General features: G+C 41.3%; 4 protein-coding genes across 9 annotated transcripts; 1 reads left to right on the forward strand and 3 right to left on the reverse strand.

Moving 5' to 3' along the window:
* Positions 1–766: 766 nt before the first annotated feature.
* LOC120294624 (heavy metal-associated isoprenylated plant protein 41-like) lies at positions 767–1929 on the reverse strand. Its single transcript, XM_039314927.1, has 2 exons — positions 1614–1929; positions 767–969 (listed from the first exon to the last, which is right to left on the reverse strand). The coding sequence occupies exons 1-2, from the start codon at positions 1828–1830 to the stop codon at positions 767–769; spliced, it is 420 nt and encodes a 139-aa protein (XP_039170861.1). The 5' UTR covers positions 1831–1929.
* An 828-nt stretch (positions 1930–2757) lies between these two features.
* LOC104448659 lies at positions 2758–10578 on the reverse strand. 3 transcript variants are annotated; one of them, XM_010062523.3, is made up of 9 exons: positions 9451–10578; positions 8832–8961; positions 7098–7588; positions 6570–6650; positions 6330–6428; positions 5705–5818; positions 5470–5553; positions 4701–4772; positions 2758–3643 (listed from the first exon to the last, which is right to left on the reverse strand). In XM_010062523.3, the coding sequence occupies exons 1-9, from the start codon at positions 9769–9771 to the stop codon at positions 3374–3376; spliced, it is 1662 nt and encodes a 553-aa protein (XP_010060825.1). In that variant the 5' UTR covers positions 9772–10578; the 3' UTR covers positions 2758–3373. The 3 variants fall into 3 exon arrangements, with proteins under 3 accessions (XP_010060825.1, XP_010060824.1, XP_010060826.1); XM_010062522.3 differs by having other exon boundaries at positions 5705–5821; XM_010062524.3 differs by having other exon boundaries at positions 5705–5809; positions 9451–10577.
* A 2857-nt stretch (positions 10579–13435) lies between these two features.
* On the forward strand, positions 13436–15675 carry LOC104448660 (photosystem II 10 kDa polypeptide, chloroplastic). Of its 4 annotated transcripts, XM_039315538.1 has the most exons (6): positions 13436–13670; positions 13773–13831; positions 14272–14327; positions 14841–14942; positions 15076–15128; positions 15235–15675. In XM_039315538.1, the coding sequence occupies exons 1-6, from the start codon at positions 13511–13513 to the stop codon at positions 15327–15329; spliced, it is 525 nt and encodes a 174-aa protein (XP_039171472.1). In that variant the 5' UTR covers positions 13436–13510; the 3' UTR covers positions 15330–15675. The 4 variants fall into 4 exon arrangements, 2 of the variants coding, with proteins under 2 accessions (XP_039171472.1, XP_010060827.2); XM_010062525.3 differs by lacking the exon at positions 14841–14942 and having other exon boundaries at positions 13446–13670; XR_005552177.1 differs by lacking the exon at positions 14841–14942 and adding an exon at positions 14008–14145 and having other exon boundaries at positions 13495–13927.
* A 442-nt stretch (positions 15676–16117) lies between these two features.
* Positions 16118–21473, reverse strand: LOC104448661 (DNA repair protein recA homolog 1, chloroplastic). Its single transcript, XM_010062527.3, is given in 14 exon segments — positions 16118–16691; positions 16849–16921; positions 17486–17562; positions 17644–17706; positions 17816–17866; positions 17995–18044; positions 18047–18098; positions 18472–18597; positions 18680–18765; positions 18911–19040; positions 19174–19236; positions 20075–20150; positions 20397–20488; positions 21169–21473. Coding segments are annotated over 14 exon segments (1269 nt in total). The 5' UTR covers positions 21406–21473; the 3' UTR covers positions 16118–16598.
* Between the last annotated feature and the right edge of the window lie 2720 nt (positions 21474–24193).

The raw sequence follows: 24193 nt of genomic DNA on the forward strand, positions 1-24193 counted from the left end.
CAGGGTAGAACCTGAACTTGAAGGTACTGCAAGGCCCCAGATGAAAGAGCTCATCACTTCTATGGCCATCTCCGCGCTTGTGGTGATATCCTGGATAATTCTTGCTTTCAAAAGCTGTCTGATCAATCAATTTTAGAGAATTCCAAGATGCAAGTTCCTCCAGCTTCCAATGGCAATATGGAGCTTTGGTCTTGTGGTTTACATGTACTTCCCCATCAGCACGAAGCATTTGGCTTGCATTGCGAAAGAAGCCATTCATGAGTATCCTATGCATGCTGTATATGAACAATCACAATTAAACACATCAATACCGGTCCACGCTTTATTTCCCGAGGAGCATATTTTCAGGATTGGGCACATGCGAGCCTCAGAAATGTAAGTTGATTTCCATCTACTATAAAAGCCAAAACTCCACCATCGAATTTTAAGGCATGGAAGGGAAAAACTCTGCCACGAGGACTCTGTAAATTATCCAACTCACATGAATTCCTTTTCTTCTTCTAGACTTCCATCCACAATGCTCTAGAGGGATACTTACCATTTCAAAATTTGGAATAATATTGCAGTAGAGAGCGCACTGCTGATACTAATATCAGAAAAAAAAAATATTCTACTTGCTGTTCTTTGAAAAACGAAAAAATAAGAGAAAAGTTGGTGCTGCAATAAAGTAAGAATACGATGATGCATTACCACAGTGTGGATGAAAAGATATAGTATGGTAATAGTCTAATAGACTATAGATAAACACGGAGTAACATGAGGCACTTTACTCAATCAACTGCACGTTGTTTTCCTTTCCAAGGAACCCTGCATGAGGGAAGTTGAAGATGATTCGATCAAACTTCCGCACTCTCAAATCTGGATGGTATTTCAGTTTGGTGGCATCCACTCCATGCAATAGGGAAGCTCCCAGCTTCTTTAACTTCCCCAAATTTGATTTTGCTTTCTCATACTTCCTGATCAAGGCATCTGCCGCGTATGACACAAGCTTATAAGTTAAAACCACACGGCCAATCCAATTAGTCTCTTTTTTTTTTCTTTTTATGTATCACATGTTCCTGTCACATAAGGCTAGGATGACGAAGCGAGACTCACTTAGTAAAAACAAGAAAAATTCTTAAAAAAAAGACATTGCGAAGGCTTGAAGCAGGCCTAGCCAGTATAAGAAAGGGTTAGAAACTATTTTGTATTGTGAATCGTCAGGGCACTTGACATGGCATCATTCAGACTACTACTTCCATTCAAAATAAGTTGGTGAGTGATACTATTGTTAGTGTTTCACATAACATAAGACTTCACGGCATTTGTTAGTCTCAGTCCCGAGTTCATCCCAGACAAGAAGGTCACGAAAGCAAGAATTTTTCCTGCGACAGAACCCCCTCTCATCCCCTCCACAAAAAATGACTCGCGCATTTCATAACCACCTAACGCCTAAACACACCATCTATGCTCAAACAAAGTGAGCAGTGCATAAGAAAACGTGCCTTGATCAGTTCGATCGCCCCCACAACACATGCCCTAGAAAACCAAGGGTTGTTTACACTCACGCATGCATAAACCCTGTGGATACAAAAGGCAGGATCGTCAGCATTATAGTAAAGCACCACGTTTACCATAATGATCAAGCGAAGTGGCGGTCATGTTGGAGGCAGAGCCAAAAGCCGTGGCCAAACTTGACGAGAAAGAGAAGTCTCCTTCCCCCACCAGCAGGATCTGATGATGTGGCGAGTAGCGTTCCAGCCATTTCTTCCTCCTCCAACCCTTTATTTCTCCTTCTCCCTCCTCGTCATTTTCACTCCCAAATCCTGTCCTTTCGCTTTCCTTCGCCATCGTGGCAAAAAACGTTTGTCGCCCTCACTCCTCCTGTGTGCCTTTTGGACTAGACACGGGCTTCTGAAGAAGGGCATTGTCACTATTGCTCTCCCTTACGTGATGCCTGATGGACATTGGAAAAAAGGAAAGGAATTCGACTTTGATAAAGAACGCTTGGCTTTTCCTTAATTTACCATAATACCACTGATTAGACGTTGGATTTTTATTTCTTTTCTCCAGTATTGGGACTACACGTGGCTACCGGCGCATGGGCCTTGGCCCGTTTTATCTTGGGTCGTTCAGCCCATGGTATCGGCCCATGCCATATTTTGGGTTGGGCCCATGGGGGCCCAATGACCAAAATGAGCTAAAAGAGAAATTCCTGTAATCCTTGACCCAACGGCCGGCCGGGTGAGAGAGAGAGAGAGCAAATTCATTTCCATTAATTGGCTTCATTCCTCTCATTTTCCACCATTTTACCTATTATTATCATAAGATTCTAACGACGCCTCCTTGATTAGACTCGGACATAGTAAGCTTCACAAGAATCCATCTCCACCTTACAGAAGGAGAAAAATCGGGAGGGTGACAAGCATCGACGGGCCTCATGAACTCTTCTCCAGCCCTAAGAATTTATGAGCTCTAGTCAAACGATATGAAACCAGTTATCAAAATGTGAAAAACTCGGCATCCCTCCATCAAAACTTTTCTCCAGAAACCCACCACCCACCCAGTTGCTGCTTCAACCAAAACAGCACCATGGATGTAGAAGTAAACATAGACTTGTTCACATCAGAAAGCTTGAGGAAATTGCAGTACCCAACATCCGATATAGACAGGTCAAGCTTGCCCATAGCGCAGGATGGCTGCACCGGGCAAATCACGGGCAAATCACCAAACCGGTGATGGAAAGCTCACCAACTAAACCTAGTTGGACCAATTAAAGGCTCAAATCAGTCACATCAATCAATGGATGTTTCAATTTCTAGCTCTTTCCCAACATTGTAAAGCTATTACATCCAAGACCATGACTGAACCTAAAGTAGGTGTGACAAAGCTACCCGATACCTTCTACAAACACTTGGGTACATCTGCCCTTCTAGCATAAGTACCTGGATATTCAGAGAGAAGTAGCAGCCACGGTAAATCTACAGAGAGAACAAATATTCTTAGGAGACCCTGTGATACAACTTCACTGAGCAAAGATTGCTTGAATAATGTACAACAGACACAAATCCGTTTTGCCCACTAACTTGTCTTCGAAATATTCCCTTCCCCAAAAAGGCCTCGACAAAACTGACACTGAGAAGCGAGGGAATGCCATAGAGTTGACCTAAATCTATTTACACAGTAACAGAAGAAAGCAATTGCTTGACTCCAGGACCTCAATTTCATTCACCTCATCCTTGATGAGTTTGGACAGGTTGGCTGGTCAAACGTAACATGCTTAGGGTACATCAGACACATCACCATATTCTCTGCCAATGTTATCCTGGTCCTCGAAATCTCAGCTCCAAGGAGCATAGAAAGAACTTGGCCAATTCTATGCTTGGTCCGCCATTCATGATGAAGCTCTTCTCCATTGCTTCTTACACTTCAACTGGTGCAACTTGAATGGACTCCAGCTCTTTCTGCGTTTGGAAGTCTCACAGAAGAGGCCAGAGGCTAGGGCTTGCTGAAGCCATAACTCGAATTCATCCTCTTCATCCATCATCTCTGCATCCAGATCCCATGGGTACGTACTTGAGTTAGATCTCTGTGTCTTCCTTTCCAAGCCAACCATATTCACATGGAAGCTTGGACGATGAGTGTTGGGCCGACAAGCCATGCCCTGCATGGATACAGCCATGATGAGGACCACTGTGAAATGCCCTTCCAAAAGACTGATACAACATCGTTAGACATTAAAGTACATTCGAGTCCAATCACAAGGACGTTCGAAACCCATCAAAAGCAAAAAAGAAGAAAAAATTTCGACCGAGAAGAACCGAGGTGTTTCTTGCTACATGGCAAATTATAGAAATAGATTTTATGAAGGCAATGCTGAAAATGGAGAATCCCAATTGTTTTGATCTGGCAAGGAGCTTATTGTGAGGATTAGAACTAGAAAGTGTCCGGGAGTGCAAAGATAACTAATTTGATCTTTGTCCCCTTACTTTGCTACAAGAATGACTGATAAAAAATGTAGAAGAACCGAAACTCCAACAAATAATCAAGTTCACCCAAGAAGCACAGGACTTGTCCAGATCTTCCACAGGCAATTTATCAAATTCAGTAAATCCTTAACAAATCATTATTTTCCCTGTAAATGCCATACTAAGAACAAAACTGCATCATCTAATACAACTTGTGATGTAAAGAGATGTTTGCTCGGATGATGAGGTAGAAGTCAACATAACTCGCTCCAGAACCACTCAAAGTAGAGGTATAGCAAGCTAAAAATATCACATCCAGCTGCATTTCTCAACACTCCCTTGGCAAGTTTAATGACATGAAGACTCTAAAGCAACGGCCAATATAGCTTCCCTATTGAACAAACCATAAAAGTATGTATCGAGCATGTTACTGGAGTTAAAAATGGCAGTGAACAAAAATGGAATAGGCATATCCTTGACCCATGACAGTAGTCGCACTTTAAGAGTTCATAAATGTACAGAAATTTGAGTTAATAAGCGTTATGATGGATACATATCACTGGAACAGTAACACTATATCCAACCATTTGAGAAATGTCTACTGATGTTTCTTTTTCACCTAGTTCTTTCTCCTATCAGGGAAAAGCCTTGTCCTTTAGTGGTTCATACTCCTAAAGGATATAATGTTTAAGAATTTTCTCTGACACTAGTCTGCCAATGGACGAATGAACTAAACAGCAAGGAAGTACTGACCTGGCAGATGGCCCATTCTGATACATCAAAGATCTTGCTTTCGGCACACACAAAAGCCCGTGGAATTTCCATCTGACGGACAGAAGAAAACTGCCTAAGTAAAATAGCTAGCACATCTGTTAAAAAAGAAAAGAAAGGAACAACGACTCTGATTTCATTTTGCAATGATCGAATGAACTTGCAGTGCCCCTGGTATCAGTGAGAAAGAATGCTTGATGAATCAATAGGTGAAGAAGTAAACTTTTCTGTGGTAATGATTATGAATATAGTACACACAGAGACCATACACATTGTCCAAATGCAGTCTGACTCAAGAAGCATGCATGTTTTAGGGAAAAGGGGATATAATGGGGATAGAGGTCACCCTTGTGAGTTGTTCCAACCAAACTCTAAACTTCCACTAGCTAAGAAAACCAAAAACGCGCTTAAAGATAAGTATTTCCAGTTCATAGATGAAACGAATTTTGTTCCATTGCTTTGTTCAAACATTCAGGAAAAAGAATATTGGATACATTCTAATTTTAATTGTATATATGAGAAAGGAGGGACAATTTATGATATGACGAATAGAAGCTAGAAAGCAAAGATAGGACGGAAGAAAGGCTCATTGGGAATTCTATCTTGGAGATTGGGCTATAATGTAGAACACTTCACACATAACCAATGCCAGAAGAACAGTACAAAAGTGATGCCTCACCATATATTCACCAATGACCAATGGATAAGGAATAGCACATCAAGCATTTCAGGCTGATTGCAAGTGGGTTACCTTTTGAGGCCTATTAAAGACCAATGAGCCCTTGTATTCAACCCATCCATCCCCATCTTTGGCTGGATGATATTGGCGACAATCCTGATAGAGGAAAAGGAATTCGCATGAATTAAGAAATGAGATACTTCATATGTTTTCTCCTCTTTGCATTTTCTAAGTTGACAGAATTTGCTTCAAGAGAAATTGAGAGAAAAGAAGCAACGGAGGTAGAGCAAATGAGAAGAAGACCTACCTGACACCATCTAGCATTGGTCTTACTCCGATTGGTACACACCCACACATGAGAATTTCCACACTTTGTGCATTGTATACATCTTGACTCCTCAACACGATAATCCTGATTCTCCTTCTTATTAAATGATGATGGTATAGTGCAAAGTAAGGAAATTTACAAAATGAAAGACACAGAAAATGCAGAAGCGAAGTGCAAAATCAGATCAGAGAGACAAATATTTAGTCCACGACAGTGGAACTAACAACAAGCAGCATATAAAAGGCAAGGGTGCGCTTGCATGGGCAATACAAGATAGTGCTCCTAGAATCGCAGCAAATTTCACTTGTTATTTGTTCCCCAAACAAACTCCATTGGACACTCTATCACAGGGAAGAGAAAAGGTGGAGACACGGATATTGATGTAAAATAAGGAACTAAAGGAGATGTGAAATCAAGGGAGGGCATCCGGATTTAAATCACAACTGATAGGCCAGACAAAGGTCCAATCAATTAGTAGAACTTACATCATTTTGGAAATCTCTGCTGAATTTTCCCCCATTAAATGCAAAACAAACACATGGGGATAAACTCTATCATGGAAGGTGCTGAAAATCTTATAGAAGCACTATGGCAGAAGTTTCACCTGATGCGAGTGGGAACTTTGACAGACACTCCTACTTCTGTTTTCTTCCTTCTTCAGTTGCTCATCATAGTCTCCCTTCTTTGTGGAATCCGAGAGGATCTGTCAAGAAACATCCACTTTGAGAAAATCCGAAACCTAATGTTCTTCATCTTTCTCGTTTTTCCACAACATCGGGAATAAAATTGAAACTAGCTGACCAGTGCATTAACAAGAAATGCATCACCAAAGGGAAATGCTCACCTCGTATGCACATTGAAGTTTCTTAAATGATTCGCTAGCTAGTGAACTTCCCATGTTTTTATCGGGATGTACAAGCATGGCCTGCAGGTAAACATGACATATAGACAAATTATTACATTAAGCAAAAAGAAGTATGGCAGCACCACTACTAGATAATAAATCAACAACACACATCTCCAGAAGCTGCATATTAATGCCACATCATTTTAATGAAACACTTGACTTATTTGTTTACCATCTTGATGGAAGAGCAGAGGACAACACCAAAAGACTTATCTATCATTTTTTCTCCAATAACATTTCTAAAGCCTAAGTTTACATCTATTTAGATTCCTTAAAATTGCTTTCTGTGCATACTAAGTAACAACATATCAGAAGCTCCAGAACTATTACATCCTCATGAATGAGAGTTTAAGGACCTCATACTGCCAAGCAGCAGCCAAAGATAAAAAGAATAAATTACCAATTCATGCATAACGCCGAAAGAAAGACTTACAATTCCATCAACCATGCATTTAGAGTACCTACCATTTTTCGATATTCCTTTTTCAACATTGCAGGATCAATTTTCTTGTGCCGAGGTAACCCAAGTGCTTCATAATGGTCTGCACTATTTAATATCCTTTTCATCTCATCTAATGAACTAGTTTCTTCTTTTACCACCTTATTTTCAGATAAGTCTCTCTGCTTACAAATAAACGATGAGGAAGCAGGCTGTTTGATGGATGATTTACACGAGTGCAACTTTTCAGGCTCTTCATTCAAAGTTGAGAATTCACATTCTTCAGAGAAATCATCTTCAGTCAGCGTTTCCGATTCTTTCTGCTCTTCATAGTGCCTTTTCTCAGATAAATTGTCACAACACTGAACCAAATATGTCAGCATGTCATTTGAGAAGAACGCAAGGTTGATAGAGAGGAAAACACCATGCCATCCAACTCGAACTTTGACACAATAGATGGCATAAATGGTAGCCATCAATATTACCAGACGAGCATGACTGCGGGAGAACAAGTAACCTGCATTTGCATGTTCAAGAATCCAAAAATCAGCATTATAGTCAAAGTTGGTCTTTACTTTTAAATGTTGAAACATAAGCAACTTTCAAACTGATTTACTCATTACAGTGGACAGCTCGAATATCTATTTGCTAAGGTTCCACTACTCAATCCCATTATGGCGGTACAACATATAGCATAACATGATCTACTTCTAGGTAACTGCACTTCTCTTTGCAGTCAGGTAAACATCATTCTCTTCCCCTAAATACATTAACTAGTAACAATTGCAGCAGCAGCAGCACAATGTGCACAAACGATTCACCATTAATATAACATGATATTAGGCTCCAACGAAATATGAACTGTTATCTCCATAACGCTCTTAAGACCCTAACACAAACTTCAAGGGAATTCAGATTGCCTATAGGGTGATGATTTAATTTTTTTTTTAAAAGAGAGAGAAAGAGAGAGAGAGAGGAAATAACTACAACTCAGATCATGTCTATAACCTACTCAAAATTGGAATATGCTTAGTCCACCTACAAGATATCAATGTACATATACAGTACATCTATAGTGACAACAGTAACAATCAGAACAGAAAAGAAGGACGGAGACAATCAAAGCGAGTAAAAGAAGTTCCAATGAGAGATTCTTCATCAATGAAATAGCTACTTAAGTTACAGTAGAAAAGTCATGAGCTGCCTACTTTCAGCCAAGGTTCTTGCTACTACAGGTAACAACTAAGATGCTAATCAACATAAAAACAAAGCATCTTCCATTAAGGAATTTGTCCCATTAAGTGATTAAGTTCCTCTCTTGAAAAAGATAAGAAGGTAATCTATTAGCTCGTGCGTACTAGGCTAGCATAATTTCCTGCAAGTACAATCCATGCCACATTCACAGCACACGTCTTATTTTAACCTCAATCCACAACTTACTCGAGATTCCCTCTGTCTTAATTTTTTTTTTATTTTTCTCTCCTGAACAATGCAGCAGCAGCATCAAATAGAGGCTGCTATTTGGGCCAAGTACAGAAAGAAATCAATGTCTAGAAACTGCTAAGGACTATCGACATGAAAGTTGCATGAAAAGAGCAGCTGCAAGGATTAACTAAGATGGCATGGAGTCTTAGCAAGCATCCACTAAGAATGTATAATGCATCCCTAAATAGATGAAGATCAACAAGAATGGCATCAAGGAAGTTAAAAAATCAAATAGACTGATTTTTAAGTACATAAGGGAAGAAGCCAACTTATACCTCCTATTAAAAACAACGTCCCCGTTATCCAGAAGTTAGCAAACATCCATAAAATTAAAATAGCAAAGAGTCCTACAATAAACAGCCCAGGAGTAAATCCCAAGTACTTAACCGCAGCTCCAGCAGCTCCCTGAAAAGTTGAAGAATTGAACAGGATAGTCAGTGGAATTTCTCTGCAATACCCAGAAAAGGATAATGTAGCTCAAGTAACTTGATAAGATCAGGTGAATATACACTAAGTCTATTCACGTATCTCTCCCCTTCAGATGACAAAGGAAAAGCTCATACATTCCATCAAGATCTTCTAGGTATAGTTTTTACTGTTGGTACATACACATCATGCATAGACAAGTCTAGATTGTTCCCTCGATTCCTTTACCAGATTTCAATAACTAAGCCTCGAGATCAGACGAGGAAATTGCTAATTCTGCATCACGTGGTTGTGTAGAAAGAACAATTCAGATCAGATTCGGAAACAAAAGAAAGAAAGCGTATCATCGATCAGTCAAGAATCGTCACCAAGAAAGCAGTCACTGAATGTAAAAAATGAATTGCAATAAATACATACAGACGCACAATAAATTCCATATCGGCAGACGCTAACACGAGGCGAACGTACCATGCTTAAAAGGACATAAATCAAGCAAGACATCGAAGTAAGGCTGAGGAAGCAGCTCCACATGATGACGAGCAGCGAGGCGGAACCGAACCCGACGACCGACTGACAACCCCGGAAGCAGCAGTCCCTCCAGTAAATCAACGACAGCAGCAACGCCTTCAGAAACTGGGAGCACCAGCCCCACACCATCGGCCAATGCCTCTCCACGAACACGCAGATTCCGTCGCGGGCGCGCCACATCGCGTTCTTGGCACGCGAGAAGGCGTGCTTCTGCGACAGCACCCATTCCCACCCCTGCTTGAACAGCCCTATGTCCTCCATACCCAAAGACCCCCCTCCGATCCAGCACCACGAAGTATACACTCAGCCACCGGTCGACGTCGGAGCAAACCAGACTATCGCAGCATCGTACGAGGGAGGGAGGGGGAGGAAACCGATCTCCGAAAGCTCGAGGCGAGCTCAGCTCAGCGCAGCTATTTAAGATCCAAGGGGGCCGCCTCCATCTCGACGCAATCGAAGCTCCGACTTCGGCCGGGACTGAGCTGAGGAGCCGCGGAGCCGCGTCACATGAAACCAATGAATTCGATCACGTTCGGGGAGAGGAAGTGGGGGGGCGTTCAACACGGATTGCTTCCCACGTACGTCATCCAGGACGGGAAACCAAAAAAAGCGGAAAAGAAGAGACGAAAAAGAACGAGAGACGGGGGATGGGGGAGTCATGAAAGCAGGCGGGGAATCAACCAAATATTCCTCTCCATTCTTTTGACTGCAAAAGTCCCCCCCACCCGCAGCCGGAAACCCGAGCAGAGGCCGAGGTGGGGTCTTCCCCCTTCGAGCGGAACCCTAGAGTGGAGAGAAAGCCAATGCGGTCTCCCCCCACCCCCGGCTCGGCTCGGAGAGAGAGAGAGAGGGAAACCCTTGTGGCTAGCTAGTGGTGGTGTGGCGGGGGTCGACGGGGTTCAGGGGATGCCCGTGAGAGACAAAAGCGGGAGGTTGGAAAAAGCTTGGAAAAGGGGGCGGACTCGACAGGAGGAGGAGGAGGAGGAGTTGCAGGAGCAGCAGAAGAGAATCAGCCATTCTTTGACATTAATATTTGTTTTTTAGCGTTGGTGTTGCTGCTTTCTTGCTGCTTTGCTTGCTCCAATGGCTTTTTTGTTTGTGGATTAGGGCGAAATTTGGACTGGGTCCCCCCCCCACCTCCGCACACCCCCGCTGTCTCTCTCCTCCCTCCGTTTTTCTTCTCTCTTTTTTTTGGTTCGGACTCGATATTTTTTTGACTTGTTTACGATGGAGTTATGCGCAAGACTGTCCTGGTTACAGAAATTTAACTGCTTGGGTAATCGACATGCTTTGTCATTGACTAATTTAAAGAGATGTTCTCCCAATTTTTAATGCATGCGGTCGAAATATCTTTTAGAATTGAACTTGGCTTCTAGAGCATAATAAAAGTTTTAATTATATACAGATGAATTACGCACATGACATGAATTCAATTATTAATGCCACCCGAGATTAATGATCTCGCGTTGGGTTATGAGATATTTAATTATTTTGTCTAACTCGATATCCAATTGATTGCTCAGTAAATGATCTGTGTACGCATGTTGACAAAGAATTCTCGAGAATAATCAAGGTACGGTGGCGTGTCTCGCTCTTCCCAGAGGACTAGGCTGCTGGGTTCCAGATGTTCTCCCTCAATACATGCGATGTAGTGTTGGCTACGGCTGGAGGTGGGAGGCTTTAGTACATCATCACTTGTATTATAATGTTTGCAATCATTATTGCTAGGAGGCCTAGTCGATGGCCTAGTCGATGGGAGAAACGGCACTGACATCGTCAATGGCGATGACGGATGAGAATTTTTCTTGCATTATTTGCTTACGCAGATGGATGGGGATAGTTATGGGCTTTGTTTATTGCAAGGAAAACGCTCGGAATCATACATAGATTATGACTAATCAGGGATTACGCGGGAGCGAGATCTTCGGATCTAAGGAAGGGCCTGATTTGGGCTATTCGGGTTAGACCCAAAAAAGGAAAGGAAAGGAAGAAGTCGTCGTCGCGGGTTGACCTGGGGGGGTGGAGGCGAAGGTGGGTTTTCTCTAGGGAAGAATTCAGGGGCACGTAAGGTGATGGCAACCACCAACTTCGACCCGTTTCGCTGCAAATCCTCCTCACTGGACGAGCGTTGCGATGCAGAAAATGACCAAATTAAAGACGACGCCAGTAATTCTCGATGGCGATTAAAGAGAAGAAGAATAAACAAGGTTGGTGGATCAACCACACGAGATCCACGAGTTGACGTCGGGCTTCTCGTCTTTCTGTTGCGTGTTGGGTTTTGATTAGACAGTGCTCCGATTGGGAACCGTCGGCCGAGATGGTTAAACCTAAAAAAAGATCTTATCTCATTTGCGCCATAAAGAGTGACGTTTGGGGGGGGCAATGGGCTTTTCTCAATGTCCAAACCAAATCAAAGCCCGAACCGAAGCACGAGCCGAGGTTGGAAATGAAACTACTGAAGTCCGATGCTCATAATTATGTCGGAAACAAAGATTTGTATTGGAGTCTTGTGGGGGATTGGTGGAGGGGTGCACTTTAACTCGAGTCTTCCATGCCAGACAGGAGTGTGGTGGTTGTGGTGGAAAGAGTTCGGCATTCCCTGACCCCATTGTTCGTGTAAGGACGATGTATGCCAGTGGGCCAATAGATTCCATCCACACCCATTATTTAGCGATGAAACTATCTAGATAGGCTAGATGCCAATACGTCCGAGCTCATACATTAGCTCATACATTCAACCCCCAAAAGAAAAGCTTGCAAGTTTGATGCGAATCCTATGTCTAGTTAATCAATTACCAATAAGAGTTGCCATTGATTAAGGATGAAGTCCCACGTCATTTGAATGTGTACACATAGAAAAAAATTATCATCTGCTTTCTTGAATTTATAAGTTCGGTCTCTTTTGAAAGTTGCAAGCCCCATGGTGAGCTCTATATATTTCATTTCTCTTTGTGAGTTTTTCTCTTTCGAAATTCTTTATCTAATTAATTAATGATCTATTGAAAGTATAAAAAGTACTTTACAATTTTGACAATTACCTTTTTAATGACACGGGGAGTTTGTGTTGATAGTGTCATTTATAGGTAGGGGCACAAGACCCCAAGAAAGGTCATCGATAGAGTTTAACCTAGAATGATATGATTTATAGAATTCATTTATCAAGTCTAAGAACTGGGGGAGAAGATAACCTTGATATTAATTTCTGAAAAATTATTTCATTTCATGATAAAAAAAATATTTTTAAAAAGTATTTAAAAAAATGTTTCCCTTTATTAAGTTAAGAAATTCGTTTTCTTAACATTAAACATGCATATTTTCTTTAATCGTAAATGATTTTCTGTTAACTATTATTTTTAGCAAATCAAACGTATGAAAGTCCACATATAAATTTGCAAAATATTATGTCACTCAAACAAGCACACCCTTATAATTTTATTAGCAATACCATTTCAATTATTAATAACATAAATCACACTTAGAAAGGGAAAAGTACCAAAAAAGTCATAAACATTTCAATTTGATTAATTCAGTCATAAACATTTTTATATTTGTATCAATTCAATACATCTAGTTAATTTTGGCTAATTGGCATTAATGTGGACATTGATCAATAGCCAGATGCTAACGTAGTAATTTTTAATAATTATTTATTAGTTTTGAATTTTTATTTTTTTTCTTTTCTTGTTCCTTTTTTTTAGTACTTTTTTGGCACTTTCCACCACTTAGAGTCTACATGACCATGATGGATTTGATTTTACCTGATCAATAATTTAGTGAATATCTATTCAGAGAATAGATAAAGTTGGGGAATGCCATTATCCATAGTCGACCACATAGGCAGCGCCACCTGCGATCCTCGCGTTCTCTCGACGCTTACGTGGACGCCACTGTTCTCGAGCATTCTGCATTCTTGGCATAGGCCAGCCCGTGTTCTTAAGCCCCAGCCGACGCACGAGTTTCGCAAAGTCAGAGAGAGAAAGAGAGAGAGAGAGAAGCAAAAATGGCAGCCTCCTTGATTTCATCAGTGACCCTGAAACCAGCAGCTCCATTCGCTGTGGAGAGATCATCGTCAGCGAGAGGCCTTCCTTCTCTCGCCCGCACTTCTCAGCTCAAAGTCGAGGCCAGCGGTGGCAAGAAGATCAAGACCGACAAGCCTTATGGGACTCTCCTGTCTCACTCAGTTTATCGCGTTGACTACCACCGTTCGGACCTTGTGATTGACCTTTTTCTTTATTTGTGTCTGGCGTGACAATCTGTGGCAGGTGTCAATGGCGGCATGAGCTTGCAGGATGGAGTGGACGCGTCTGGCAGGAAGGGGAAGGTTGGTACTTACTTATCTTGGATGTTAACTCTTTGTTTCACTGTTCAGCCTTCTCTCCAACTCCAAACCAAAGTGAACGCCTTTCCCTTAAGATCAGTAAGACACGGAGCGAATACATACCAACTGTGTGATCAGTGACATGATGTTTTGGCAAACCTTATACCTTCTTCATTTAGTTGACGATGTCCCGTCCCCGTTGGATGAGGTACTTTGTAAAAGCGTCGACTTAGAAAACTAACCAAAGGGCTCCAAGAAGACTTGATGTTGCGTATGTCTTAGGATTAAGACTATCTGTAGCAGAGCAGTTTGCCACGGTAAATTTACTTAAAGCCCTGTCAGCTTGATGTCCTTCGCAACGGTATTCGGAGCTTGTTCGAAGCTTCGCGCTGCATTTCCTTTTTACTAATCATGGTCGGTATCTGTCGAAATGACGAATTCAGGGAAAGGGCGTGTACCAGTTTGTGGACAAATATGGTGCCAATGTCGACGGATACAGGTTAGCATGTTTCTTCTGTTACTTCCCTTATTTTTTCTTTACCTTTTGGGTGCTTTTTTTTTTTTTTTTGGACGGTTCCTTGTTGGGTGTTTGTGTCTCTCTTCACTGTCCAATTTCCTGTAAGGGATATTGTCCTTCATGTCGGTTCAGGCAAATGGGTTTGCTACTTAAATTTGTATTCAGCATATAATTGTAATTTCAAAGCAGATATGATATCTCCTCGATGGTGAGGCCAATGCAAGCTTTACGGAGGTGCCCTATTATAAAATAAGGCGTTGGGTCTTAGAGTAGAGAATGGAAACGAGGTTAACTTTGTTGCCATGAGCTCCTCTTTTAAGGTTTTTGAGAGCGAAATACAAGACCTTTCGTAAAGTTTACATCGAGAGACGAGAAGGATATTTATTAGAGCGAGGAAGAAAATATATATTAGTGCTAGATCATTTATGTTCATTTGCCTGGATTTAGAAAGAATATTCACCTAGTAATAAAAAAGAACTGAATTCCGAGAGGAAGGCTCAGTGGATTACTGAATATATCAGCTCAAGCTCCTAAATCAGATATAAGGATGGTTGCCTCGCAACACTCGGAACTGTGGATTTTTAGCATCTTGCGCAGGTTGCTTGCTGCCTCTGCTACTGCTCAGTATTTTTGTCGTTTGATGTTACATGACATGCAAGGACAGATTGCCTTGTATAATGATTCTTGACTCGCCACTAACGCCTTGTTTTTTTCCTTACCCTTTGTACAGTCCCATATACTCACCCGAAGAATGGTCTCCCAGTGGTGATGTCTATGTCGGAGGTTAGTAGATCTTATCCTACCAACTACAGTGCCGGTGCCTAAGCACTCAGGCTCAAAATTTGGAATTTGATATTTATCATTGTTAAGTGCCTACATTACGCTCCAGGTAAGACAGGATTGGCTATTTGGGCAGTCACTCTGGGCGGTCTTCTTGCTGGAGGGGCTCTCCTTGTTTACAACACCAGCGCTTTGGCGCAGTAAAACCAATCCAGCGTAAATCAATTCTCCGTCATATGTAGCTGCTGTAAAATATCTTAAGGTTACTGTACGGGGCTCTCCTTGTCCACAACATCAGCGCCTTGGCACAATAAAACCAACTCACGGGAAATCAATTCTCGCTGTCACATGTAGCTGCTGTAAAATAATTGAAGGTTACTGTACTTCATCCTTATGTACTGCCATGGGTCATGAGAAACCTTTTGTCCTGTGAAGGGTGTGAAGGGTAATGAGTATGTATCGTTTATGGTCTAACTGGATTTTCACTGGAACGTCCATTGATCTTTTCGCTTAGCTTTGTCCTAGATAAGAAAGTGCGAAACATTGGCAATGAGCGAGTTCACTTTCGGAACAATAAATTAAAGGATCGGTCTAAAGTCCTCTCGTCGAGGAGAGTCGTACCATTGCACGAATTCCCTGACGGCTGAGGGGAAAACTGTCGTCAAGTGAAAAAGCCTGACCAAGCCTTTTATCTTTTCTTGTTCTTTAATTTACCCACTTTTGATTTTAATAATAATGCAATTCACAAGTATGATCATATTCAGAAAAATGGTATGATAGACGAGTGACGTCCTGATGGGAGGAAACAAACGTGGCCATAAGTTTTTTGATGTTTTGCATCTATAGTCGCTCTTTCAGATCTCACCTGTTAAACTTCTCTTTTTCCACTTATCTTTCAGGTTGGCTACTCTTTTCATCTCTTTACAATGCATAGAAAGTAGTACAACAGAACCACAACAAAACAACGTAAGTAGACGAAAGATCACAGAAAAGAAAGAAAAGGTAAGCCAAGGTATTGATGCCTTAAGACGAATAGCAAAACTGTGCAAATTGGAGCGCATGTGTCCGACCGGTTAGAGCCAGATGTTTGTCATCATCACTATTTATCAGGCAAAATTATAGCAATGAATCGGGAAGAAAACTGATCTTTTTCGCCCAAAAAAAAAAGTTTCAAGCCCTCCCGTCCTAACATCTATTAATCGCTCTTGATTTAAATTGGATAAAGCCCGGTATCAGAGCAACTCAGAGCTTCTACCACTAAAGTCCCAAGAATTGCCACATTTTCAGCCGCTTCAAGCTCTTCCAAATTATGAGAATTTACCAGTCAACCATCAGAACATGCAGGGCGAGCGAAACCGTCATGGTCCATGGAAAAGCCAAACTGAAATGTGCTTGAACACCGTTCATAGTTCCCTCGGTCCATTCTAATACATCCATGAGCTGACCATATGACGTCCATCTCATTGGATTTCCTCAGATGTCTTCTTCGTCAAGAGGCATGGGCAAGTTCTTACCTTGAGGAGATCCCACTAGGCCAAGGCCCTCTGCCATCCTCAGCCGAACCATCTGGCAATGAAGACCATTTCCGTAAACCATTGAAAACGATAGCAGCTTAGACACATTTTTTAACCAAAAAGGACGGGGCATCTATCATCAATTGGCCAGCTCCAATAAACTTCACAAGCAGATGTTAACAAGTAAAGGAAGATCAGCATCATCATACCTTCTCTATCTCCTCGTGTAAAGCAGGGTTTTCTCTCAGGTATTGCAATGCTTTGTCTCGTCCCTGCCCCAATCTTTTTGCAGATATAAATAGCAGTAGAAAACCAATTAGCAACAGCAATTGTGCATTTCATGATAAGTAGACAGATGCTCTACTTAAAAAGCTTTCCCAATTCCAAAAATCTCATAACAAACAGAGAATTAAGTGCATACACTAAACTAACAAATTCTAAAAGTCAATACTCTCAATACCCAGCAATCAAAGAATGACGGAACACAGGGAAAGAAATAGCTTTCCAGTGTTCAAGCAAGCAGACAGAGTCAGGCGTCAATAACATGGCCCACTGGACAAAACAGTGTCCTCGCCAAGGAAGAAAGAAGTCGAGCTATATACTGGGTGTTGCTCAAAATTGAGAGTACTATGCAGTTAACTTGAGTGAGGAAACCAAGACAAGTAGGCCAATTTTCAAGCACCATAGCATGGTGATACCCTCCCATCGAACACCAGTAAACCACCCATTAGATCCTAGAGAGACTCATAATGGCAGTGCATGACCCAGAAGTATGCTAAAAGGAGAAGATTGCAATTGTAGAAAAGAAAAGGGTTTTCAATCAAAATAAGAACTTCCGATACAGACCTATGGTCCGCATAACTATACCAAGCGCCCTTCTTAGCCACGACATCCATCATTTCAGCACAATCCAAAATGCATCCCTGCATATCAAGTACAATATTAGATTCAAAGTTCAAATATGACACATTGGCAAAGGCAAGTTCTTGTCATAAAACACTAACCAGTTTACTCACTCCCTCGCCAAATATTATTTCAAATTCAGCCTGCTTGTATGGCCTTGACACCTGCCACAGTGTTACAATTATTAAGGACAAGAGATCTCCATTCAAATGGACAAAATTGCTAAGGAGATAACAGTGCAGTTGACAATCTAGATATCTGAGGCTGGAATACCTTACTCTTTTGCACTCTCACTCGAACGCGGAGTCCAATCTCTTCATCAGCCTACAATAGCCCAAAGTAGGTCTCATACATTTTACCTTTGCACATATATGAATCAATGAGACAGCTTATCAGCAGAGGGGTTAAGTAAACAGATAAGCCTCCATCAATGGAGAGCCTTTCATACTTACAGACTTAATCTTCCCAGTCGAACGTATTTCCAGGCGAACTGAGGCAAAAACTTCAGCGCTATTCCTCCACTGGTAACCTCAGGATTGCCATAGTACACACCAATCTGACACAAGAATAAAGGCTTTGCTTAGCTCTATGGAAAAATCAATCATGACCAGTGTTGATAAATATGGACGGTGGGCAAACTGGTTAGGTTGGTGGTTCAGCCAACAGTTGTTAATACTTGACCAGAATGGTTCATAAGAGTATGAAGGACCTGACCTAAGTGTAACTGGTTTAACCAGTCACCATACAGATCATCACTACAATGGCAAACGCTATTGAGGAAACGGAAAGGAATGTTGAATGATGATCTAAGGAACATCCAATTATTGTGATTGAAGGAAGTTTGATGGTCTCCAATCACAAGAGTTATGATGTTCTCCACATGCCAATATGACAAAATAGTACAATACACATTTATCAACTAATCATACCTTATATCTTATTTGATTTAAAAATATAAGGGTACATCCAGCTTTAGAGGCATTTCCAGACATCTTACGCAAAGCTTGACTCATCAGCCGGGCTTGCAAACCCATCTGCTGCATTCCTATCTCGCCCTATTATAACAAAACAGTGATGCAGTGCTACCGCAATGTTTTCCCTTCAAAACAACCAAAGGAAATAAAGCATGACAGCCACCTCAATCTCTGCTCGTGGAGTGAGAGCAGAGACAGAATCAACGCAAATAAGATCTACTGCTCCAGAGCGGCACATACGATCTGCAACTGCAAGGATTGGCGAGAAAAATTAGAACAGGCATAGTGAGCTTACGGGTAATATATACCAAGCATCCTTTCTATGATACTCGTTTTTGCCAGATTGAGAAGACAATCTCCAGCCAAAGTTACAATGCTAAGGAGGACATATTACTCTCTAATGCCATTTCTCCATGATCAGGTTGGCACACAATCAAATTTTCTACATCCACTCCCAAGGCTTTAGAATATGCTGGATCAAAAGCATGCTCTGCATCAACAAGCATTGCATTGCCTCCTAGTTTCTGCAAAATTAGCACATAATAGCTGAATGTTGGTTTAAAAAACAGACATCACCATTGATAAGCATTGTGCTCTGGGGACAACAGATAAGAGATAACATGGATTAAGGAGGAAAAAAGGAGCATATTATCAAACCTGAACTTCAGCAATTGCATGGAGTGCTAAGGTGGTCTTTCCACTACTTTCTGGTCCAAAAATCTGTACAAATAAAAAGGACGCAGTTTTGATACATTTTAATTGAGATTTGCCACACAGGAAAGGAGGAAGAGGATGAGTTGGACCAATAATAATGACCCGTAGGCAACAAGAAAAAGGCATAATCCCATTCTCATTCTCAAATTCTAAAAGACGTGGTTCTCTCAGATGCATCAAGACAATTCAAGAGGAAAATTATTGCCCACATACATCTTACTAAATCAGACATGGCATTTTGGTCATGTAGCTTATTAAAGAAGTGCTACCAAGCTATTGAGTATGATAATCTCAGAAAATTCCTCACCAGTAGATAATTCAAAATTTCAAAAGCTAAAACTTTTTGAACAAAAGCCAAAGTGCTGCCCACCTTATTAGCGTAGTTATCACGAAGAACTCATCCTAGACAGAAACTTCACAATTAGAATGTAGAAAGTAGAAGCCTTGTGCAAAAATCCCAAAATGCTTAATTTTCCCAATCATTCACCCATAATAAGTGCCCACAATAGCCTGATTAAAAAGCAGTACAAAATTTAGATAACTGAGACTAACAACACCATAATTATATTATTTATGACTACCTATGAACTAATGGCTAGTATCCATAAATAAACTTCAACAGATGCATTGACAGGTATTTAACTTCATGCTGATTATCAGCGTCTCTAGAACAGATTGTTTAGCCCTGCATAATCGACTTTAAAGATCACTGAACAAGAAGCAACCACAACAATATATAGAGTCTCATACGCAGCCGGATAAACTAAAGAGCTACGTATGGCAGGGACTTCATGAAAAATAAAAATTTGGAGAAAAGATAGATGCATACACAAAGAAGCAATACCTCTACAATTCTTCCTTTGGGAAGGCCTCCACCTAAAGCTAAATCCAGAGTCAAACATCCACTAGGAAATGTCTCACTGTCTTGCAAGAGAGAAAACAGGTGTAAGCGTACTCCACTAAAACGTCACAACCAAATAATGCAGTGAAACTACGCCATGCTGGCCAAAGAGATGAGCAACACAGGAAATGATATCACACAACCACCTATTGCAACTCTAACATGACATCAGGCAATGCACCTGCTAACATTCTACGAGTTACGCACACAAAAAAAGCCAACATAGATAGTAAGGAAGAAACATAGCAAAGAAGAGATCACATACACGAGCGCACCACCAGCACTACCCAACCTCGTAACACTTCCTTTTCCAAAGGAGCTGTTTATGTCGGTCATTGCAGCTTCCAAAGCTTTTTGCTAGAAATCAAGAAAACGGAAAAGGTCCATATCAGAAGCAGTTTGTAAAGAACAACGAGGCCAAGCGGATGCCTAAATTTACGATCACGCCTCTGCAGATAAATGAAAGATGATGCAGGACTCGCTTTTTTGCGCATGTGTTGTAGACTCTTGAAAGACTGTAGCCCCTATCCGATTCACAATCGACACGGTTCTTAGTACGCACTGCGCGGCCTTGTTTTCGAGTAACAGACTTAGAGGTGGAAATTGATAACAGCTATAGGATAATGCAGTGGCCTCCTCAACAGGTCCGTTCGCTTACAGTCCTGCGCTGATGAACATGGGATGAAATCCAACGATAACAAGTCGCTCATTGTGATCTAGTACATTGGCGCTAGTAGTAACCTGGTGCTAACTTTCCAAACGGATTGAAGCGACGGTCACGGACCACAGAAAAAACCTCTGTTCTAGCTTATTCAAAGCAATGACGCTAGCGAGGCAAGACAGCAGCAAAACAAGCAGAACAAATCGCGCGGAAACGGAGGGAATTCAAAAACGCCTTTCTCCTCCTAAAGACCGAAAGTCGAACATCGTCTTTCCGTTCCCCGCGTGCATTCGCCCGATTCCGGGAGATTACGAGGGAGCGTCGGCGCTCGCGCGACCGAAACGACTTTTCTCCGGATCGGTGCGCCGTGTCTTACCCGGTCGAGGAAGCGGGAGTCGGGGTCGAAGGGGAGGGCGGAGCCGTTCACCCTGCCTTCGTGCTCGCACTGGACCTTCAGCTTCTGCTGAACTGATCTGGCGAGGGAGCGCGCGCGGGGAGCTCGGAATCGCGGCGGACGGAGGAGCGGCCTGGCTCCGGGAGCGGCGAACCGGGGCTTCAGAGGGCACGCCGCGCCCGAGCTCGGAGCAATCGCGCGGGAACTCAAGAGCTCCATTGCAGAAGCTCGTCGCGAGGGCGGAGCTGCTGTTCTTTTTGTGTTGAGTGTGTCTTGAGTCGGGGGGACTTGAGGAATCGAAGGCGTCGGGTTCGGATATTTTCGACACTTTTTTTTGCTTTTTGCCGATTTTGCCTTTTAGAAGAAATAAAATAAGAACAGAAAAGCATTTTCAGGATAAAAAGAAGATGTGGAGAGAGGTTTTCTCAAAATTGTCTGAAAGAAAATGATTGAAATGAGTTCGATCTTTTGATATATCAATCTAGATTGATGTATATATCCCTCAAAAATGCCCTCAATACTAAAATGATGTTTTTTTTTTTTTTTTATCTTTTGATGATCACCAAATGATAAATAAAATAAAAAAAGAATGAAGAAGAAGAAGGTGATCTTAACCTTTTAATTTTTTGTTTGTTACGACATTTTTCATAGAATTACAAAAAAAAAAATGTAAGAAAGTAGGATCCAATGACTCTTCCATTGGTAAATTAAAGAATTGTCCTCCGATGGAGTGCAATTGTGTGAGAGGTAAGTGCTAGGGAAAAAGGATAAAAAAAATATTATCACATGTATTAAATATTAATTACAATCAATTTTGCTTGGCCGTGAGCACGTTTTTGGGGCCAAAAAAATTATGAATACATGAGAACGGATGTTAAAAAGCTTTTTTGAATAGACTTTTACTTTTCGTTTTTAACTAAGTCCGAATCTTATGATGGATGCACTTTGATTTTTTTTTACCCTAAACATTCGAATTGCACAATATGCAAATGTGACGTACAATTTTTATTTTTTTGTGCGTAATTTTTAAAATTGCGGGGAAAAAAAAAAAGATTACATTTTTTTACTTCAAATTTGATCATCAAGAGACAAGCCCTCTCCTCAAATAGGGAAGAAAGTGGAAGTGAGCAAAAAAAAAATGTCCGACCTTTTATTGGGCTATTGGGCTTCAGTCCAAGTTCATAACACGGGCCCTCCTAGGTGGACTCGGAATAAGCCCATTGGTCACGTTTGGCCCAATTTCCATTTTCTTTCGGTTTCGCTCCTCTTCCTTTTTCTGGTTCCTAGATGGTGGTGGGTCTGAACTTAAACTTAAGGCTTTCTGTCGGGCTGTTGAGTTTGAATTGGAGTCACCATCCAACTGCTCTGCATACTCGAGAGCTGAAAACGTCGAAGGTCTCCTGAGGTTTTAAGGGAAAAAGCCCAGATGAACACCAGCTGAGAGAGCTAATGGAATCCCATGTTTTTGCATCCAATGTTTTCACATGCCAGTTCCCAAGCTATTTTTGTCTGTAACAAGCTCATTTTACCGACGAAATGATGAACGAACTTAATGCTTAATTACCAAGAAATTAGAACATCTTCACATCACATGTTTCCAAGAGGCAAGAAGCGCACCATGAAAATATCAAGTCTGTATGATAAAACATCATGTATCCCTAATAAACTCTAGATCTATATCAAAGGCACGAAATACCAAGAGCCGATGCCCACAAAAAAAAAATGGATGAGGATTCATTTTATTAGTAGCGTCATAACTCCTTGTTTATCATCATCAATTGATTTTATTGGCCCAAAAGAAAAAATAAAAGTTTATCAACTTTCACTAGAACCAACTTTTCACAAGTATAGTTGATGGGATCTAAATTTACCACAAGGGTCATTCATATCTCAATCCATACATAGACAATTTTTTGGTCAATCGAAACATAGCAATATGCACCCGTGTTAGCTACTATTGATCTGTAGCTAGGTCATTGTCTCGAGAAAAGAAGAAGAAGAAAACAGGCTCATTGTACACCTACAAAGATGGGGTGGTGGTGGGAGGACTTGCTGACTTTGGAGTAGGGAAGAGGGTTTGGTTATCCGTTGCTTTCTCGGGTGCACTACCCCACACTCGGTGTTTATTATAATCCCGGACTGAGATTCTATTGAAGACTTTTTACATCTCGTACCTAATTTTCTTCCCTTTGCTTTTTTCCCATTAGTCATCGTCATCCATAGTTTACTACTGTGCAAACGATTTGTCCGTCTCGGGGAATAATCAATGGTACAGATTCTCCATCATCTTATAATATTCCTGTACTAAGAAACTATTCAGTCACTTGCATCCGTGTGCTGATGAAAAGGATACTTCCCTTGTGTTTTATGCCTACTAACCCTGTTGTTGTTTTTGCCCAAGTCGTAGGATTTCGTAAGGAACAATGATTATGCCGTCTCCCTACCTCTTTGATCAAACAGAGGGTCAGAAGGCATACCTCAATTTCAGGCTTCTCTAGATAGATATTTTCCTCCTCCTTTTTCGCTGATTTTTGTAGTTTAAGGACGCGAAACTAACAGGAAAATGACGTTGACTCGGTATTTTCTATAGGCCGCCGGATCCCTTGCGAAGTAATAAGTCTTGTAGATTGGCCTGGAAAAAGGGGTTATTAATGGATGGAGCCTAGAATCCTTTGATTATCTTCCGAACGAGAGTATATACCAGTCATAACCTCAAAATGGAGATGATATAATAATCGTATTCCTAAACAACCAATAAAAAAATCAGGCGAGCTAAGGTTTCTCGATTGAGGTTACTTCCCCTTACGGGGATATTATAGCGAAGGAAGCAACAGAGAAAGCTCCTGATTTTTTTTTTTTTATGTGTTTTCCTTAATGGAGACTGGCTTGCTGGATTGAATCAATGAAGCACTTGACCACTGTCTAACTCCTGCTTCCTGGGTACGTTTGGGATGTCTCGGAAGCAAAGCAAAAGCAAAAACCAAAACCAAATGACGCCTCCGGAATT

The sequence above is a fragment of the Eucalyptus grandis genome, chromosome 6 (genome assembly GCF_016545825.1).
Source record: "Eucalyptus grandis isolate ANBG69807.140 chromosome 6, ASM1654582v1, whole genome shotgun sequence".
NCBI classification, from domain to species: domain Eukaryota; kingdom Viridiplantae; phylum Streptophyta; class Magnoliopsida; order Myrtales; family Myrtaceae; genus Eucalyptus; species Eucalyptus grandis.

What these genes read in the sequence shown, in the direction of transcription:
- LOC104448659 (XM_010062522.3), bottom strand. Translation starts at nt 9,771, where the DNA reads ATGGAGGACATAGGGCTGTTCAAGCAGGGGTGGGAATGGGTGCTGTCG. An exon ending in GACGTTGTTTTTAATAGGAG is followed by an intron (nt 7,589 to 8,831) that starts GTATAAGTTGGC and finishes ATGCAAATGCAG; the next exon opens with GTTACTTGTTCTCCCGCAGT. An exon ending in TCTTTAATAGGCCTCAAAAG is followed by an intron (nt 4,773 to 5,469) that starts GTAACCCACTTG and finishes TCTGTCCGTCAG; the next exon opens with ATGGAAATTCCACGGGCTTT.
- LOC120294624 (XM_039314927.1), bottom strand. Translation starts at nt 1,830, where the DNA reads ATGGCGAAGGAAAGCGAAAGGACAGGATTTGGGAGTGAAAATGACGAG. An exon ending in CACTTCGCTTGATCATTATG is followed by an intron (nt 970 to 1,613) that starts GTAAACGTGGTG and finishes CATACGCGGCAG; the next exon opens with ATGCCTTGATCAGGAAGTAT.
- LOC104448660 (XM_039315538.1), top strand. Translation starts at nt 13,511, where the DNA reads ATGGCAGCCTCCTTGATTTCATCAGTGACCCTGAAACCAGCAGCTCCA. An exon ending in CGTCTGGCAGGAAGGGGAAG is followed by an intron (nt 13,832 to 14,271) that starts GTTGGTACTTAC and finishes TGACGAATTCAG; the next exon opens with GGAAAGGGCGTGTACCAGTT. An exon ending in GCCAATGTCGACGGATACAG is followed by an intron (nt 14,328 to 14,840) that starts GTTAGCATGTTT and finishes TCCGAGAGGAAG; the next exon opens with GCTCAGTGGATTACTGAATA.